Source organism: Sebastes fasciatus, chromosome 15 (assembly GCF_043250625.1).
Source record: "Sebastes fasciatus isolate fSebFas1 chromosome 15, fSebFas1.pri, whole genome shotgun sequence".
Taxonomy (NCBI): domain Eukaryota; kingdom Metazoa; phylum Chordata; class Actinopteri; order Perciformes; family Sebastidae; genus Sebastes; species Sebastes fasciatus.
In genome coordinates, this window is record NC_133809.1 from 31598313 (window position 1) to 31618297 (window position 19985).

The 19985-nt window shown below is 41.6% G+C and overlaps 1 protein-coding gene across 2 annotated transcripts in view; it reads right to left on the reverse strand.

Annotated features, from left to right (window-relative positions):
• Positions 1 to 19985, reverse strand: part of trappc12 (trafficking protein particle complex subunit 12) — a 47274-nt gene that overhangs the window by 21114 nt on the left and 6175 nt on the right. For both annotated transcript variants that reach the window (XM_074659960.1, XM_074659961.1), the window contains exon 4: positions 2712 to 2825. In XM_074659960.1, coding sequence (XP_074516061.1) covers positions 2712 to 2825 — 114 coding nt within the window. The remainder of the gene's footprint in view (positions 1 to 2711; positions 2826 to 19985) is intronic.

Sequence of the window (19985 nt, forward strand, 5' to 3'; positions counted from 1 at the left end):
ACTAGCGTGACACGGCACATCCTGCACAAACCCACCAGTTTGAAATAGCCATGTTACCGTCAATAGAGACCACATTTTTCTTATTGACTTAACCTAGATCTAAAAAAAAAAAAATGGCAGCCCGCAAAACTACACCGTGGTCATTTGGCGAAGTGCAGATGTTCCTTTGTTTGGTTGCCAATAAAAGAATCCAGTGCGTGTCGCGTTGAAGATGATGTCATCGCAGTTTCACACGACGTCACTGAGACGATCAGCTAAGAATCCCGCCTGCATTGACGGGGTACTATATTTTATCTATAATGTAATACATCGTTACATTACAGGGTTTTATATTGGTGCAGTATTTATTAAATCATCTGTAGTCCCTACATAATTAAAATATGACATTATGGGGTTGAAATCCTGATGCAATGTTTTGTTCCAGAGCCCAAGAGGTGACTGGATTTTTTAAGGCCAATACTAATATTGATATCAAAGACTAAAGAAACTGATGATATAACGTCTTGTATTGATTTTCTAACATAAACAAAGGCTAAGGATGCCTTAAAGATATGTACTGAGCTGACCATCCATTTTAAACAGCAAACATATACTGTATGCTGTGTAGAGCCTCTACACATCTGGAGGGCACAGGCTGGTTCAGCACCATGTTGTATAAATTGTCATGAGCTTTTGACAGCACATATGCACTTGGACAGAAGCCCAAGCACATGCAGCTGTGTCTTGATGCGATAGAGTTGGGGATGGACTGCCGACACGGAAGGATCCAGAAGCTCCTGAGCAGCATGGGAGCCACCAAAGAAACGGTTCTGTCGACCCCTACGTTGACTTTGTAACACCACAACCCTGCCTCCTCATTAACACAGACTCTCAAATGTCGGTTGGGGCTGCATTGCTAGCGGTGATGACGCAGCCTGGCAGAGTTTGGAGAGCGATGTCAGGTGTTCACAGATGAACTTTTACTAGGAGAGGACACAGGGAGCCTCCAGACAACGTTAACTGATTGTGTGAAACAGTGGTTCCCAACCTTGTTTCTCAGGGGACCCTTTTTCTATTATTGAATAAACGGAACACCCCTGACTAAGTGACATATTTTATGAATAGTTCACATTATATTTAATGCATAACATAACAGGACAGAACAACTGATAAACTGTTCACTATTTGTACAAAAATAGTGAGTGCAATAACTGCAGGAAGTTTGTGTAAAACTAAATTTAGATGAATTTTGAGCAGATATTTCCTGTGAATATTGCATCAGAGATGAGTTTTCCTGTAAGTTTTAGGAACTTTTAATAAAATTCTCTGTATCGTGTATTTTTTTTTTTTTTTTTTTAACAGTCATTTATACTTAATAGGTGTCTTTTTGACAAATTCAGTGTTTTCTCCTCCCTGACGCTTGGCCATTGTTAGCTCTTTGGTTGTTATAACTGCATACTTTTCTATTGCAGGACGAGGCTGTTTACCAGAGAGGGAAGGCTCTGTGAATATAGCTTGTGTTGAGGTATTCACCGTGCACTTATCCTGTTTATACAGTATCTTAAATAGTAATCCAAACTTTAAAAATAACAATTGCAGTTAGTGTTCTTCACATGAATAAATGAAAAGCTGAGATATAGGCCAACTGTATATTTCCTTAAAAAGTTGTCTTATACCCCTTCAAATCAAGAAGATCTCGCGATCCTCTGTGAAGCTTTGGCGACTCCTAGTTGGGGTCAGGACCCCCAGTTTTGGAACCAGTGGTGTAAAACATGTAGTTTGTACTCTTGAGTGCACAATTTGTCACATATTCATTTTATAGCGCCATCAACAGCGTGTAGACAAAAGTTATGAACTCCGAATATCGATTGTGTTAATGCGTTAAAGAGATGAGTGGCGTTAAATTGAATTTGCGCTAACACGTTATCGTGTTAACTGTGACAGCCGTAGTTGTAACACTTTGATTACCTAGAAATGTCTTATTCAGCGTTCGGTTGTACATTATGAACCCCCCCCCCAGAAAAAAACACATTAAACACATTTAAAAAATGGACTTGAAAAAATGTTGCCAGGATGTTTAAGAAGGTAAAACAAACAGTAATATGCAGCACGAGGCAACAACATGGTCCATTAAGTTAAAGTCTCATGCGCAGAGCCTACCACAGGGGTGGCCTTCTTAATGAGCTTATGCAGCCATCCATCTTCTGGATAGAGCTCCACAAACCCAGGCAGGAAAATGTGCTAGCAGCAACACTGTATACACTGCAACACTATAGACGTATAAAACAACAGTACAACACAACTAACAACAAATATCTTTGAGGGAGCTTTTTTCAGATGTCCGTGTTAGTGGGCTAAAACTCGGTGCAGATGTATTCTATCTGTCCCCCTAAAGTGAAACTCAACATAGTGTCACTCAAAAATAATTCTATCATCAGTTTGGAAATGTAATGAACTACTAATAACAAAATAATGGGGTATTAAATAATCAGTGAAATGGTTATACAATATCAGTGAGGACATTTCATTACAGAATTCTTCAAGTGCAAGCACATTATTGGGTTTATTTTCAACTAAGTGCAAAATCTATTTTATATTCAAGAGCTATTTGGGAATTATTACATTAATCTGTAGAACAAGACATGTCTTGGCTTCACTGTCCAACACCCACGAACACACAGAGAGACAGGCAGATGAATGAATGGATGAGGAGGAAGTCACTGGCGTCCTACCTGCAGTGAGTCGGTGGTGTGGGAGGTTGGCTGGCCAGCCTTTCCATATCCCTGACCATGAGCTGTCAGCAGCCGGCCCGTCAGATCTACCGCAGCCCGCCAGTTTTTACTGCTCTGCAGGGGGGAAGAGACACAGCACACTGGATCTGAGACACACGCCATGACTGACTGATGGAAACACAGCAGACCTGGGGCTAAAACATATCTATGTGGTTCCAGCTATCATAATCACAAACACACTCAAGAGAACACATCGCTAACAAGGTACCACATAGGAACAACCGCCTTGTTTAGAGTATTCAAATGCATCCATTGAACCACACACATTGTTTTCAAGATGCCTGTCTCCGGTGTTCTCACACAAGGACGAATGTTTCATTGCTGTTTATTATAACTTGGGTCTTATTTATTATCTGTCAGCTATGATAATATTGTATAAGACTGCCCCCTCTTAGTGGATTAGTCCAGGGGTTCTCAAACATTTTGGGGTAAGGGACTCCTTACAGGGGGAAAATATCCAAGGAACCCTCATAATCTTAACACCGATTAAGCATATGCTTAGCCTACTACATTTTGTACTCTTAGATGCCATTGGAACTATTAGTATTTTAAAACTTGTCAACCAAAATACTTCAGACCTGTTTCAATCTGAAATAACACCACTTTGTTTAGCTCTGATATTCCGGGTGCTTTGTAATCAGATGTCTCTTTAGCTTGGCCGGCTTCATGGCTTCGTTCGCTAGCACCTGAAGACACAGATTTTAGTCTCCCGTCGCTGTCGCTCGATATAACTGTCATCATATTTTCTCAATTTAGCTAGTTTGGTCTTAGTATCACTGGACGATGTGGACTGACTGAAATATTCCTCCATGCTCACCGGCGAGCTAGCTGGTTAATAAGCTAAGCTAAGCAGCAGCAGGAACGGTTCGTTGCTCCCTGAGTGAAGTGACTGATTCATGACAGGTTGACGTGATGTGTCATAAACACATCAGAGTTTCTATTGGCCCAAAGCTAACGTGGTTGGGAGTAATGGATACAATATGCTTTATTTATTGGATATGTACTTTTGAATGATACAGCACAATTTCATAATTTATAGTAAATTACTTCGCGGACCCCCTGACAGAGTGCCATGGACGCCTGGGGGTCCCCGGACCCCACTTTGAGAATCACTGGATTAGTCGACTAATCTGTGATTTTAGTCTTAGTTGACTAAGATTTAGATTTATAATAGTTATCCAAATAATATTTATAGATGGTTTAAAAAAACATTTAATAACCATTAACAAAGTGTACAAATATCTGGTCCATCTTTCTATGTAATGTTTATCGATGTTTTACAAACAATTTCTTAGGTTTACAAATCATTTTGAAATCATTAACAAATACTTAATATAGTATATAAAATGTTATGTGTGCAACATTAAACTAACATAAATTATAACATTATTAATAATTAGTAAACATTATTAATTATCATTTCATGGTTTGCTAACAGAAAAATAACTATTAACTACATTTTACCTTTTAAAAATGATGGTTATTATAAAGTGTTACCAAAAATCCTCACATTTTACAATCTGGAACCAAAGAATGTTTGTTGCTTTATAAATGAGTTCAACGATTATATCAATAAACGGACTAATTGTTTCAGCTCTGTCTGTTTCCCCATAATTTTTTATTGATGTTTTTTTGCGGTGTTGCAGCGTTCCAAGATCCCAGCAAATAGTTGATGAGTGAAATCGTATTATTACAGATAGGACTGATGGCCAAACCTATAAAAATAAGATGCATATTGTAAGAAACCCAAACTGAAATGGACTTTATACATTAGAGTTTTTTTATATCAAATTTCAAACCAAAAATCCCCAATGGGAAAAACAAGAACACAGAACGTCTCAGTGGAACAGTTATGCAGTGAGAAAAAAGCAGGACTTCTAAAAGACAAAGTAAAATCAAAAATCAAAGTCAAGCAATTAAGGCCTTGAATTAGAACAGCTTCCATGCAAAATAAAGGGATGTTCCATCATCTTGTTAATCATCTTATATGACAGTGTTAACTCTAAACTGATAATATCACATCTAATGCTGCCAAACAAAAGGCACCACCTATAGAATGAGGCAGGTATGGGTGTAAGTGCACAACTGAGAGTGTTTACACCGATGTGTGGAACTGCCAGCCATCGAGGCTGGAGGACAAAGCGCCCACTCACACAAACACCGTGGACAAGTCAGCGTGCGCACACACACGTGTACACACACAAACACACCTCGATATTAGCAGCATCTGCTTCCACAGGAGGTGGTACAATAGGTAAGAGTGGGACAGAGGTGGGGAGGTGGGTGGTGGGTGTGGGGGGGTAGAGTCACCCCACCCCATCAACACACATGACAAGGTCGGCTCGCCGATTGGGTCCTAAGTGCTGTGCCATTCATCACAGCCAGGGAGCTAATTAGGAGAGAGAGGAAGAGAGAGGGCTACTTTCTCTCTAGTCATCTTTATCACAAAACTCATCAGCCTTTCCCCTCTCTTTCCTCTGTTGTAGCTGCCCTCTCTTCCCCATTCATCTTCTCTCCTTCTCTTCTCCTCCTCCTTTTTTCTCTTGCCTGCCTCTCTCTCTTCCTCAGGATTCTCCCATACTTTCTTCTCCCTCCATCTTGACGCTTCCTCTTCTCTTTCCTCTCCCTCCGACTCTCATTTCTGCCTCCCTTCTCTTCCCGCTGTCATTGCTACCTCCCCTATCCCTCATTCCTCATCCCCCCCCTCCCTCCTTCCCTCTCCTCTCCTCTCCTGCCCTGTGCCAGTAGCTGCGCTGCCTCTGAATCTTCATTAGGGGGGGAAATGAAGCTGAAAACGAGGAGGCAGCCTGGATGGCCAAAAGCAGCTGCAGTCACTCACACACACACACACACACACAGACACACACACACACATATCCTACAGTATGCTACAGTACACCGCTGCCCAGCCACAGGGCATAAGGAGACAGGTGTGCGAGTGTGTGTTTCTAGGTGTCTGTGTGAAAGTGGGATACGGCGTGAGGAGGGAAAATGAGAACAGCCAGCAGTGATGTACAGTAGCCGCACGCACGCACGCACGCACGCACGCACGCACGCACGCACGCACGCACGCACGCACGCACGCACGCACGCACACAAGTTGAGACAGGGCACAGAAGGATAAGGAGTTTCAACAGAGGACAAGCAGGATATAGATGGAAGAAATCCACATGTAGTGAAAGAGCACAGAAGTCAAAGTTGGCCATAGTGGAAGAAAAAAAAAAAAAAAAGCAGAAACTCTGGGCCAAAAGAGCTGGAAGAAGAAAAACTTAGCAGTGGGAAGCACAGTGGAGAGCAGGAGATGAGGAGAAGAGAGCTGAGGGCCAAGGGAGCTGCAGAGAGGCACCGCGAGGAGCCAGAGTGAACCCCTCCCCTCCCCACAAAACTGGAAAAGTCAACTTCAGCTCAGGCCTTATGTAACTATGCAGCATCGCTGCTACGCATAGCTTTCTGCTCTGATATTATCTCACACCAGCTTATAATTTTAGGTCTTGAACCATACCAATCCAAACCGACCATTACAGGCATACAGTAATACAGGAGCTGTGATTTGAGGAGACAGCGGGCAGGCTTTGTGTTTTGAGAGGCGATCTTCTGTGACCAGAAGGTCACAGGGTCAGTCTCCATTAAAGATATATGTGATTGTGAGTGCCCTTGAGCGAGATAATGACGGACGTCTCTGCTCCGCTACTGTCATCTCAAATGGTTGAACCTGAGCTCTGACCCCGCTGATGAAAAAAAAAGTGCAAGAACAATCACAGACTGGATTGTGTTCAACACGCTGATCTAACATGGGACGTTAGGCTTTAATTGATAGTATATGGCCAACAGATAGACAGGAAATGTGGGGAGAACGAAAGGGGGATGACATGCAATGCACTGCCCATTGTGAAGCCGCTATAGGAAATGTATTGTTTTGCCCACCGAGATTAGCGTTGCTTTGTTAGCAGTATTACTGTTCAATATAAACTGGTCTACACAACAACATATGGACATATTGAGCACTATTTGGTTAGCAGGTTGGTTTTAAATATTGCAGGGAAGAATGGTATAAAAGAGAGACATCCACAGTCAGCTGGCTAGATGAAGAGCTGCAGATGACTCTTAGTGAACCAGGGCACCTCCAAAAAGACATCGAGATTCATTTGTGATTCAACCAAAGAACGTATGTTGCTAAGAAGTGAAAGTCAATTGTTCGTTCCATTGAAACATCAGCGCCCAGCAGCAGTGCTGTAGAATGGATGTAGAAGAGGGTACAATAGAGCACAGACCATGGATGTATAAGAAGTTGTGCTCTGTGCTTTTGTCCTGCGTGTTAGTAAATAACCTACAACCAGGGTCTGAAATTAGCACCCGCCAAATGCGGGTAAATTGTTGGCAGTGGCGGGTGAAATCATCAGGACATCCACCACTTTGGCAGGCAGGGAAAACGCTAGCGATGGGAATAGAGAACCGTAGTTGTCCGCTTTCTTGGCATCTCATGTCTCCGTGACTATTGATTTCTCTTATCGATGCTCTGCCAGTTACGCTGCACAATGACGCATACGCACAGCGTATCGTGTTTCAGTTCGTTTGGGACCAGAGACAAGGCGGAGAGAAAAAAGCGTTCAACAGCGTGGCGCTACTAAATCTGAGGGGACACATCCTATTTCTCCCTGATAATGCGACACTGTGAACAACACATCTGTGTTGAAATAAGCAGGATGAGAGTTAGCTGTTAGCAGCCGTTAGCAGCACAGTCCTGCTTGGATAAATACTGTTAATGTTACCAGAGGTGCCATTCAGTTATTATTATGAGGCGTTCACGGTCTGCTCAGCAAAATGACTATTATATCTAAATTACAACGTTATCATGATGCGTTCAAATGTAATCTCGTAAAACTAAGTTTTTGGCAAGAAACTTGAAGGAGATGTTTTCACATTAGAGAGGGAATTATGACCTGTTAAACTTCCTAACAATTCACCAATATTTGTTTTAATCAAAACAAATATCTAAATAATCATAATCATTTGAATTGTTTTTTTATTCAAATAACCACTATAGATGATAATAACAAAGAACAGTACATTACTGTGTACACTACCCTCCCATGCTAAAAAAATAGGGCTCCCCCAGAGGCTACGGTGTAATTTGAACACTGTAATTTACCATGTATATAATGTTTATGTAAAATATATCGAACATTGAATGACATCAGATCTAAAATGTTGTTCCTCCATTTAATGCAGAGATTTCAAAAGTGGCAGATAAAATTTCTGAGTGGCAGACAAAAAAAAAAGTGAAAAAAGACAATTTCAGATCCTGCCTACAACTCCATTAAATTCTGTTTATGTCATGCTACTAGCGCTACTGTCCGATAGCCGGTTGTTTGGGAACAGAGACGTTAATACATCCACCACGGTACAGGCTGACAGCATACAGCCCATGGGTGTATTAGAAGATAATAACAGTGATGAATTACAGCCAATATATCCATTATTACAGCTCCATACAGCCAGCAGAAAGCTGGCAGAACCCGATATGTCATATAACTACCACAGCGCCATCTAGCGGCCATTGTCAAAAAAAAAAAAAAAAAAGCACTGGAGTTTCGTCTCTTTGCTTCTATACTCTTTGATTGGACTAAGGAGACACTTCTGGTTTTGATTAGGGATCACCAAAGTTATTGTAATTCATCCAGAGGGGAACATAGATATGTTTACCAAATTCCATGGCAATCCATCCAGAAATTCACTCAAATCTACAACCTCATGGTGGCACTAGAGGGGGTCAGGGGATCATCAGCTAAATCATTAGAATACCAAGTCTGAGAACCATGAATGACTGTACAAAAGTTGATGCCAATAAATCTGGCCGACCGACAGATATTAGCATCCCTAGGGCCTCGCTGCTAGCGTGGCTAAAAAGTTCAGGTGAACTTATTTAAGAGCATACATAGTGTTTATGATAGGTTGCCATGAATGCCATCATGCATACGAACCACGCTGTCACTCCCCAGGTTTGAATGACTTCAATTAACACAGAAAGGGCGTTGGGAGGACATTAAAAAAAAAAACAATAGGCTGATGGTGATTCATAATTTAGCTCAGCTCAAATGACTCCGCAATAAGGCATAATCAGATCCCCTCAAATCAAATGAGGAGGCATTACTATGGTGATTTATGGCCAGTGATATTAAATGAAGAACTGACTCCAGAGGCTTGGTGAAAGAAGTGTGTATTGGGATTGTGTAGGCATGTCTCTAGCACGATGGGGCCATTTTCTTTTGTTTGCTGCTGCTTGTTTTTGAGGACGGTGGATACTACACCTGTCTTTGTTCCACACAGAACAAAGACACCAGACGAAAGAAGGAAGATAGGAGAGAAGGAAGACCCCACAGAGTGACAGTGTGCTACTCAAGATGGTTCCCAAGGTAAGTGCTCAAAACCAAGAGCCACTGAGGCAGCTCAACATAGACACAGAGAGGCAAACTGTAGACCTTTACAGCGACAAGTAGGATTTTGGTTTTCCAACAATTACCAAAACAAGATAATAGAGATAAAACGTTTATTGTGCCTCATTCCTTTAGCAATGATGCTCTCATTTTGTCTTGTGTTAAAAATCCAGCGCACCCCTTTCCTTTACAGCGCTTTCGCCCCGCTTAGCGGTTCAAGGACGGCCACTACCCGGCGCTGGCAGGCCCTCGCCGGGGGCATTTCCTCCGTGACGGTGCGCTGCAACCAGCTCTAGATCGGTTTGGAAAGGCCCGGGGTGAAGGTGGCTTGTGGCTTGTGGCTCCGGCCTCGGCGCTTCCTGGGGCCGTGGACTCTCTGCGCCCTCACTCCAGTCTTGAAACCCTGTCTCGTTTATCATGCTCTGTGGGTGTGACTTTTTTTGCCGTGTCATCACCATTTATATCTATACAACCAATATGTTTATGATTAAATTGTTTACTCGAAAACAGAGTTCCTCATAGCCTCTTCATTTTGCTCTCAAAGTTCACCAGATTGATGCATTTAACTTTAAAATGTGAACAATTTTCTTTCTACTGTAAATGCATGATGTTTCCAAAGCCAATGAATAATCATGTTAAATAATCGTGATCTCAATATTGACCAAAATACAATTTTTTTGCCATAATCGACCAGCCCTACCTAAAAATATCTTAAATTTAAAGAGAGCACATGAATAAAGCTTGTTCCGCATTACAGAAAACAACTTCATCGACTGTAACTGACAAATCTGACTTCAGTAGTATTACAATGCTTCACACACCCTCCTACATACTCACACCCACTCACACAAATGTGTGCATTGAAAATGTGCACACTTTACGACCTCTACCTCTCTCTCTCACACACAAAAACACATATATACATAATTAGTCTCGTTGCGAGTTTAAAAGGGGTGAGGCTTCTAAAATGTGTCTACGATCTTAAGTTCAGTGAGCCTTTCCTTTAGTGAGTAAAACTAAAAAAACCTGCATAACAAAGCTTGATGAACAAACGAACGCCCACTTGTTCTCTCGCAAGACCCGAAGCCTCCAGGCGAATCAGACTTAAAAAGGTTTCCTCACACCAGCTTTGGTTAACACAGGGAGCTCCCGTGCTACTTCAATTAAGCCCCGGCATTTTGGATTACACAGAGGGTGTGGGAAAAAAACACATTTGTAATATGTTAAAAGTGCATGCCAGTCATTGCAACAGTGGCTAACTTCACTTTGATGCCTCTGTAGTTGGTCTACAGACACTTGAACCAGGGGACAGAATATGGTCCTGAAGCTGGAGGACGGCCTGCTTGGCTACTGTACTGATATGCACTTCACACAGCAGCCATTTTGCCTCCCGCAGCCAATTGCTGGATTCTTCAAACAGTATCACTGAGAGATGTCGAGACACAAACTGGCATAACAGATAATGTGAAGACACTGTACTGGCTCGTGGCTTGTAAGAGAACTCCACATAACACTCCCTAAGATGGCTCAACACAGCATCCGAGTTCTAAGTGATGCCCCTCTGGGTAATATTAACCACTGATTGACTAGTGGGCTACTGGATAACTTTTGATGGTTTGGTTGTCAACAATAACACAATGTCCCACTTCCCTTTTCCTCTGAGAGTGCTGCTGTGGTAAAGAGAACTTATGTCTCAGGCCGGATTCACTTCCAATGACTCCCAAAAGTACAACACAGTACACACAGTAAGTTTTCCCAATACAGCGAAACCTGGAAACACTGACAAGTTTGGTAAGGTTACTGATTGGCCATCATTTCTATCAGTTCTGATAATATTGTACTTACGAAAGTAATTGTTGAGATCTGGGAACACAGGGACATCAGTACAACAAAGTCTGATGGGGAAGATCAAAACGTTTGTACTTGTTCAGAACAGCTAAACCGGTTTAAAGTGTTAAAGCTAGAGAAAAATTACTGGCATCATATGAAACTAGAAAACCTAAAGAATCCATCGGTACCAACAGTGGCGGCTGGTGGAAATGTTTCTAGGTAGGGCTGTGCCACATCCAATCAATTTCAGCAAACATCCCGGTATGATTTGATGCAAAAAAGTGAAGGTATCAAAAACACATTACTACTTCTCAGTTAAATAATCAACAATTATTTTAATCCAACAGGTGCAGTAAAGAATGCTTAGAAAAACACAGCAGTATAACATGTACTCAGTGGTGGAAAGTAACTAAGTACATTTACTCAAGTACTGTACTTAAGTACAATTCTGAGGTACTTGTTCTTTACTTGAGTATTTCCATGTTCTCATACTTTCTACTTCTACTCCACTACATCTCAGAGGGAAATATTGTACTTTTTACTCCACTACATTGATTTAATAACTTTAGTTACTTTACAGATTCAGATTATTAATACAAAATATAATCAACAAATAAATGATGTATTATTATAGATTAAACTACCCAGCAGTTTATAAAGTCAATAAAATGAGCTCCACCTTTACCAGCTGCAACATTAAAGTGATGAACACTGAACATGCATCAATAAGTATAATCCAGTAATATACATTATTCTGCATAATGTGTACTTTTATGTTTGGTACTTTAAAGCTGAAGTAGGCGAGATTGGAGCAAATATGATTAAAAAGAGTTATTTTTATAAAACGGTCGCTATATCGTCACAGTAGTACAGGAAACAGGTAACCTGAAAAAAATCATGTGCCTCTCTGTCCTCCGGTGCTCCTAACGACATCTGCAAGATTTCACTGCAGTCAGAGCTGATCTGAGGTATGCTGTCCAGCTGCCGTCTATGAGAGCCGGCTTTCAATCACTCTGAACTCCGACCAAACAGTCAAACTAGGCAGCGCTGATCAAATATGAATCAATATTCTGTTACTGTTATGCCTATTTCTCTCCTCAAATGTTTTTAGAATCATCTTGTAGTGCAGAGTTTAGCTGTAAAATGAGAAAGTTTGTGACACCAGCAGCCATGTTGAGATTTCTTGAGGAAATACCAAGCACCGCCCACCAGCCAGAGCACACTTTCTCATTTTACAGCTAAACAGTACACTACAAGATGTTTCTGAGAACATTTGAGGAGAGAAATAGGCATTACAGTAACAGAATATTGATTCATATTTGATCAGCGCTGCCTAGTTTGATCGGAGTTCGCGAGTGATTGACAGCTGCTCAGAGACGGCAAGGCTCCAGCTCAGCTCTGATTGGTTGTTTTCCTCCTAATTTTTTTTTATCTTAATTTAATCTCAAAATAAACTCCAATCTCGCCTATTGCTGCTTTAAAGAAATTAGTGGCATTAAAACGACTTTGCGTTAACTTATTATTGTGTTAACTTTGACAGACACATGTTATGCCAGGTCTGAACTGGGACTAAAAATCAGAATATACCACTAAAACAAAAGTGGCATACCATCGACCACTTTTAGATCTCAGTGTCACGGTAATGACTTGGTAAGTGTATTGTTATGATCACCAATAGGAATGATGGCAAAAAGTACAAAAACAAGACCCAAGTTGTAATAAAGTGGAATGATCCTCATCCTTTCTACTGGCAGACCAAAAGGCTAAACACCCTCTGTACTTTTACATTCGGTCTGAGCATATGGCTGCTGCCAACATAAACAGAGCAAGGTGAAAACAACCAGCGCTAAGGTTTAAACATGCCCTTCAGCGCTACAAAAGCTGACGGTGCATTACCCAGACCCCGGCTTGCAAGTGTAACTGGTGGCGGAAATGACAGCTATGTAAAAAGGTTACGATAATGACAAGTAAAGGTTACAGCAATGATATCAAAGTGCGATGCAGCAGCTGGGTCGTTGCAGTGATTATGAGGGTGTGTCTGTCTGACCCAGCCAAGGTGGGTCTCTCTCTCTCTCTCTCTCTCTCTCTCTCTCTTACACGCAGACACACACATATATATGCTGGCCCCCGGCCCAGACGGCATCACACTGTGGGAGGAAAGAGAGGTTAGAGTCTCTGGTGGAGAGTACAGAGGGGAGGGAGGAAGAGATGAAGGAGAAGGAGGAAAAGCGGGGGAGAGAAGGGGGATGATTGCTAATGAGAGAGACAGATGAGGCCAGCCCAGGGTGGTGCTGAGCCAGAGACTAGCCCACTGCTGACCACACCACAGAGGTCACTGGGAAGACAAAGGGAGAAGTAGAGGGGAGGCCAGGACAGCCAACAAACTCAGCTCACTTCTTAGAACATCTAACCTCAATAACCAACATTTTATAAAATACACACAAGTTAGTTCTAAGAAACTTGAATATTTTTTTCAGAGAAGAAGAAGATTGACTGAATTAGAGGGAGTCACTGAATACAGTAACTTAAACGCAGTAAAACAGCTGAAACCTTTGCATCGGTTTGAACCAGTCCACCCACTCCATTAAACTGGGCCAGGAGTGAAATATGGCCACGTTTTATTTACTTAGTTAACAAAGAGAACACCTAATATATGATCAAAATCAGACTGGAAATTGTGTAGGATTTGCAGGCCAGGAATGCTGTAACACATCGGTCCGGATTGGGATGGGATCAGCATTGGAAGTAGATGAGAGTCAGGAGAAAATGTCTATGTTCTATTTCAACCCCATGATATCCGTGCTACTGTCGTTCAGAGGCTGCAGCAGGTTCAGCTTTAGAACTAGAGTGAAGGTTCATATATCACATGAAACTAGAGCCTAAGGAATCCATTCATAACAACTTCAATGTCATGAAAGCTCTTGGGGAAGGAGGCTAAATGACGCTGTAAATTTAGGCTAAATTTTGGTGTGGAAAAACTGGCATGGCCATTTTCAAAGGGGTCCCTCTGACCTCTGTGTATCTTCTTAACAGACAAGTTCATGATAATCACATGCAGTTTTGTTATTTTCTCCTATTCTAAAATGGTGTGTTTGAATATGTCTGCATACTGGGGTCCCTAAACAGTCTTGAAATACATAAATTGGGTATCACTGTAAAGCTGAGACTCTTGTGGATCCAATGAGCCCAACTGTATTCATGTGTGATGATGTTAGTCCCCATAGGAGACATTTCACTCCTCCTTGATCATTTTTATCAATTCTCGAGTGGTAAAAAATGGTTACATTTAGCACCAAAGCTGTGTAACAAATGGTATCAACCCAAAAATTGCTGCAACAAATTATGAGACATAATAGAGCATGGCCATCATATACTTCTATCATCATATTCTAAGCCCTTACATATGTTCACAATTTATCTTAATTAATGAATTCATTCATGTGTATTTATGACTAGAACAACTTGACCCACAGTGCTGAGCTGCATCTCAAATTAATCTTCAGGTTTCCAACTGTTGACCTGCTATCTCCCCCTAAAGAACCCCTGCATCCCCCTAAAGAAGACTAAAACGGCTCTATTGTGGGTCTCAGAGGGTTAATGGTACTGTTTCTAAAGACATGCATAAACTTGTTGATGCTGTGGGAGGAAGGGTGCCAAACTTCACACAACCCAAGCCTTTTTTGTGTTCTTCATGCCACTGAGTACCTGTATTTTTGCACACATTTAGCATATGATATTTCTCTCACTTTTCTGCATTTGACAGCTCCCCTCTCTTTTTCTATGAACTATTTTTACTTCTCTTGTCTCAAATGTGATTTTTTTACTGCTCCTCTCTATTCTATATCTCTGTAAATTTAATATCTTTGGGTTTTTTGATTGAGCAATTTGAAGATGCTACCTTCGGCTCAGGGTCCAAAATTAACACTTGCCAGACGCCAAATGCGAGTAGACCTTTGGCGAGGAAGTTATGGAGACCTCACGCCACTCTGGCCGGTAGAAAAACATTAATTTCCTACACACGCTGAAGAAAGCTGGCCAAAAATTGATGCAACAATTTATGAGACATAATAGAGCATGGGAATGGCCATCATATACTTCTAATGAATGAATGGATTTTATTTCTGATTCATCACAAGAACAACTTGACACACAGTGCTGAGCCGCGTCTCAAATTAATCTTCAGGTTCACAGCTTTCAGATGATGTACACCACTTCTATGTGACATCTACTGTTGACTTCTTATCTACCCCTGAACACCACCTGTTCCCCATCCCTGCCCGTCTAAAAAATAGGGGCAGAATGGTAAGGGGTTAATTCAGGCATTGGCAAAGAGATGCTCCCTCTCAGTGTACATGCCCTCTCAAAGTAGTGCTATGATGTTGGTTGTTACAGGGATAAATTCAAATGCAGGTCCCACTGTATGCATAAAAAAGTAAACTTTTTTTACTCTGATTTCATGTATATGGAAGACAGAATCTGCCAAAATCATAAATAAATAAATAAATGACTCGATACATAAATAAATGTCATTAAATGTAGCAAAACTAATATTAAAAATAAATGTAGCCATTAATTAATTGATCAAATGTAACAAATTGATATTTCTGTTATAATTTGCTTCTTTATTTATTTATCTTTGTATTAATTCCCTTATTTATTTACTATTCTGTTTAATTTTCCCTTTTATTTATTTATGCATTTATTTTTATTAATTGTTAAATTTATCTATTTATTTTTGCATTTGTTCCGTCCAGAATGGTGGTGTATTCTTTGTACATTACAGTTTTGGTAAAATTAGACTTAAATTTGCAATATAGCTTGCTTACAGTATCGCAATATATCACAATATATTGAATCGTAACCTCTGTATCATGATACCTATAGTATCGCCAGATTCTTGCCAATACACAGCCCTAGTATTCAGTGTTCATTTGTGTACTCAGGGCACGTGTGTGTGCGTATGTATGTGAACGGGAGGGAGTGTGCGGTGGCAGTGGGCGCAGTCACACTCAGGCTCTGCAGCATGACTCATTCTGCCAGCTCATAGCAGAGCTCTATAACACACACACGCGTACACACACGCACACGCACACGCACACGCACACACACACACACACACACACACAGCAGAATAAAGCTCTATATAATCTTCATCCAAGCAAAAGGCCACACACAAAGGATGATCACAGTTGACAACAAACACAGAATAGCATAACATGTGTTTAAAACTTGCTAACAGGTACAGTACTTCACACCCTTGACATGTGAATACAATCACACACAGGAAGGAGGGTTGACACACACATGCTCACGTGTTAATTAAAGGATCCCAGTTTCTATGTGACTGATCAGCTGACTTGACAACATCAAGCTGTACCAGGCTACACATTTAATGGCCACATGCTTACTGACATGTCCACTTCCCTGTGCATGTATGTGAGTAAGTGTGTGTGTGTGTGTGTGTGTGTGTGTGTGTGTGTGTGTGTGTTCTGCTTATGCACAGCCTGATTTTCTCAATTTCAGCGTCCCCTCCCAGCTTAGTGAGCTACAACACCTACGACAGCTTTGATCTATGAGTTTGTTTGATCTTCCAAGTTTGGATATTTCATAATTTATTGGTAAGTAAATCATATGAATTCAAGTAGATCTGGTAGTAGATGGAGAAGGCAGATGGTGTCTGATTCATTCATCAGTGGGAGTGACTCAGTCAATGATTATTATGTCAGCTAAGCCGTCACACGGGGGCTGCTCTGATCGAGACCAAACACAGCTCCTTATTAGGGAGGAGGAGTTGTTGGCTCCACACTGGGTGATGCACAGAGTAGAGATGTTGTCCTTCAGCTGGAGGCCCTGGGTTCAAGTCTCTCTGTCGGCAATCACCGGCGTTATTGAAGTGTTGTTGAACAAGACACTGAAACTCAATGAGCAGCCAGAGAGCTGCTCTGTAGCCGACTCTGACCTTTGGACTTCCCAGTGAAAAAGAGGGGAATGAAAAGAGAATTTCCTTTCAGGGATCACAAGTATCAAATTATACAGCTTTTCTTGCTTTTAAAAAAGTCTTTGGTAATGCCTGATGACATCATGTGCAAATTTGCAAAATGGGGCATGGAGTGGAATGTATCACAGAAGCTAAATATTCATCAAGGAAAAATCCAAGCATTTTCCACACATTTGAAATGTTGTTAAGAAAGAAACATAAGACCATGGCCATCACTAATGTGAAAATACAAAAAAAAAATGTTGTCCCGTATATCCTGTATCTACATGACATGACTTTAAAAATATGAAATTGAAAATGTGGTACATTTAGCAATAATCAGAAAGGGGGGAATGACCAGAGGCCCCGCGATACAATATTATCACAATACTTAAGTCGCGATTACTTAAGTCACGATTACTTAAGTCACGATTACTTAAAGGGACTGTTTGTAAGAATCAGAAATGTCTTGTTAACAGCGACACCTGTGGTCAACTAAAGTCAGCTTCGGGCTCGAGCCTGTGCTCGCTCTACATAGACTAATTTCTTTAACGCATTAATGCAATCAGTCTTTTCGGAGGTTGTAGCTGTCAAAGTTTTAAATAACGCTCCAAACTTGCGTTAAATTTTGACGAGGAAAAAACTGTCATGGCAATTTTCAAAGGGGTCCCTTGACCTCTGACCTCCAGATCAGTGAATGTAAATGGGTTCTATGGGTACCCACGAGTCTCCCCTTTACAGACATGCCCACTTTATGATAATCACATGCAGTTTGGGGCAAGTCATAGTCAAGTCAGCACACTGACACACTGACAGCTGTTGTTGCCTGTTGGGCTGCAGTTTGACATGTTATGATCTGAGCATATTGTTTTATGCTAAATGTAGTACCTGTGAGGGTTTCTGGACAATATCTGTCATTGTTTTGTGTTGTTAATTGATTTCCAATAATAAATATATACATACATTTGCATAAAGCAGCATATTTGTCCACTCCCATGTTGATAAGAGTATTAAATACTTCACAAATCTCCCTTTAAGGTACATTTTGAACAGATAAAAAATGGGTGATGAATCACGAATAAATATTTCAATGGATTGACAGCCCTACCTCAAACCAACAGTAGCTCTCCACATTCCGAAGTAAAGTGTGAATGTGTGCTCAGGGCCAGGTGAAGCCCTCTTCTCCCTCCATACCTCTCACACACAACCTTGCTTTCTCTCTTTTTCTTTGCTTGTCATTCCTTGACATCTCTCCTGTAGGCCTACGGTACCTTTCTGGCTCACTGTCTCTCTCCTTTCCTTTGCCTCTTGCTCTAGGGAGCCACCCACACCAATTGGCAGACAGCGTATGATCCTCGCACACGCACACGCACACGCACACGCACACACCATATAGCGCAGTTGACTGCAAGCTGAAAGTACCATCTTGTGTGTATATATATATATGTATATATACACCAAGTCCAGAAGGCCCTTGAAATATGCACAGCAGTCCCATGCATAATACATGGGCACAGCAGGAGAAAAGAACTTGTGAGCCGAGTGGATCTCCACCTCTCCATCTCTCCACTCCACTCCACTCCTCCCCTCCTCCTCCTCCTCTCCTCTTTCCCCTCTCTCCATCACACTGTCTGCTGCTGCCGTGCATATGTTTTAAATAACAACTGTCTCTCAGGGTCATTTGTGGGTCAGAAGTTATGATGGAGGGAACGCATGAGGGCTGGAGAGATAGATAGATAGATGGCAGCAGGAGAGGGAATGAGGCAGGACTGCACGGTCACAAAGAAAGACAGGCATTTTTATGCTTGGCGGGAGAATAGCAGAGGAGCGTTAATATGAAGAGAAAGGAGACCAATGATTCACTGTTGTCAGTCGGCTGAGGCCTGACCACCACCCAGCAGTTTCAGGAGAATCAGTGACTGTACCGGCTAACTGCCAAAAGGTCACAAAAGCTGCAGAAACCACGGGATGTTAAGCTGTTGTAACCCACCGGTGGTTTTGTCATTTACCTCCAGAAAGTCAGGTAATGTTCCCAGAAAGCAACTGCACATGCACATAACATAAAAGTTGTTTTGAGTTGTTGTGTGTGTGCAGTTCCTGCCTTTTCTTATTTAACCTTAAAAAGCAAAACACAGCATTTTTACTACGGTCGTCCTAATCAACTTTTTTTTTCCCGATCCGAGTCCTTTATATTGGGTGTCTGCCAATACAGAGTCCAATCCAATATTTACATCTAACTAAAATGGAAGCAGTCTCTGTCTGTATGTCTGTCTGTCCTTAGATTTTCTTGACGACCGTTCGTCTGATCGACTTCCCACTTGGCTGGTGTATTGCTGAGGACCCAATGAAGTGCAGTGTTGAGTGTTAGCTCTTGAGATCTACAGTACATATTTATTAGTAGTGTATGTTATGTACACAGAGCATCTGAGCATCGCTTCCTGATGGCTGCTGACAGACAGCACTGTTGAAATAACATTGAAGCAGCAAGCAGAAGCAGAAACAGGGCGTTCATCTCGCTGCTGTGCCCTCCAACAGTTAGGTTTGAAGTCTCAAAATTTGTGTGTGTGTGTGATGTATGTGTCTTTGGTGGGGAATTTATATAAACGTTCACTGTTGTCATGTAAAACTTTTAGAGGGACTGTTTGTAAGAATCAGAAATGTCTTGTTAACAGCAACACCTGTGGCCGTTAAGTCAACAAAAGTCAGCGTCCTGTTGCTGGCGCTTGTGCTCGCTCAACACAGTGAGGCGACACACGTCAGCTAAAAGCACAATATCACTCTATATTTCAGCTGCTTGGCAGTAATGTTAGCTGACCAGACGAAGGTCTCTCCATGAATCGATGCTGATACTGTGTTTTCCTGCTTCAGCTTCAGCCTCCCGGCCACGGTCAGAAGGAACAGGGGAGACACCGGAGTTTTGGTCGGAGACGATAACGTTTCTCTCTGCGGAGCCCCGTCACTTCTCAAGACACG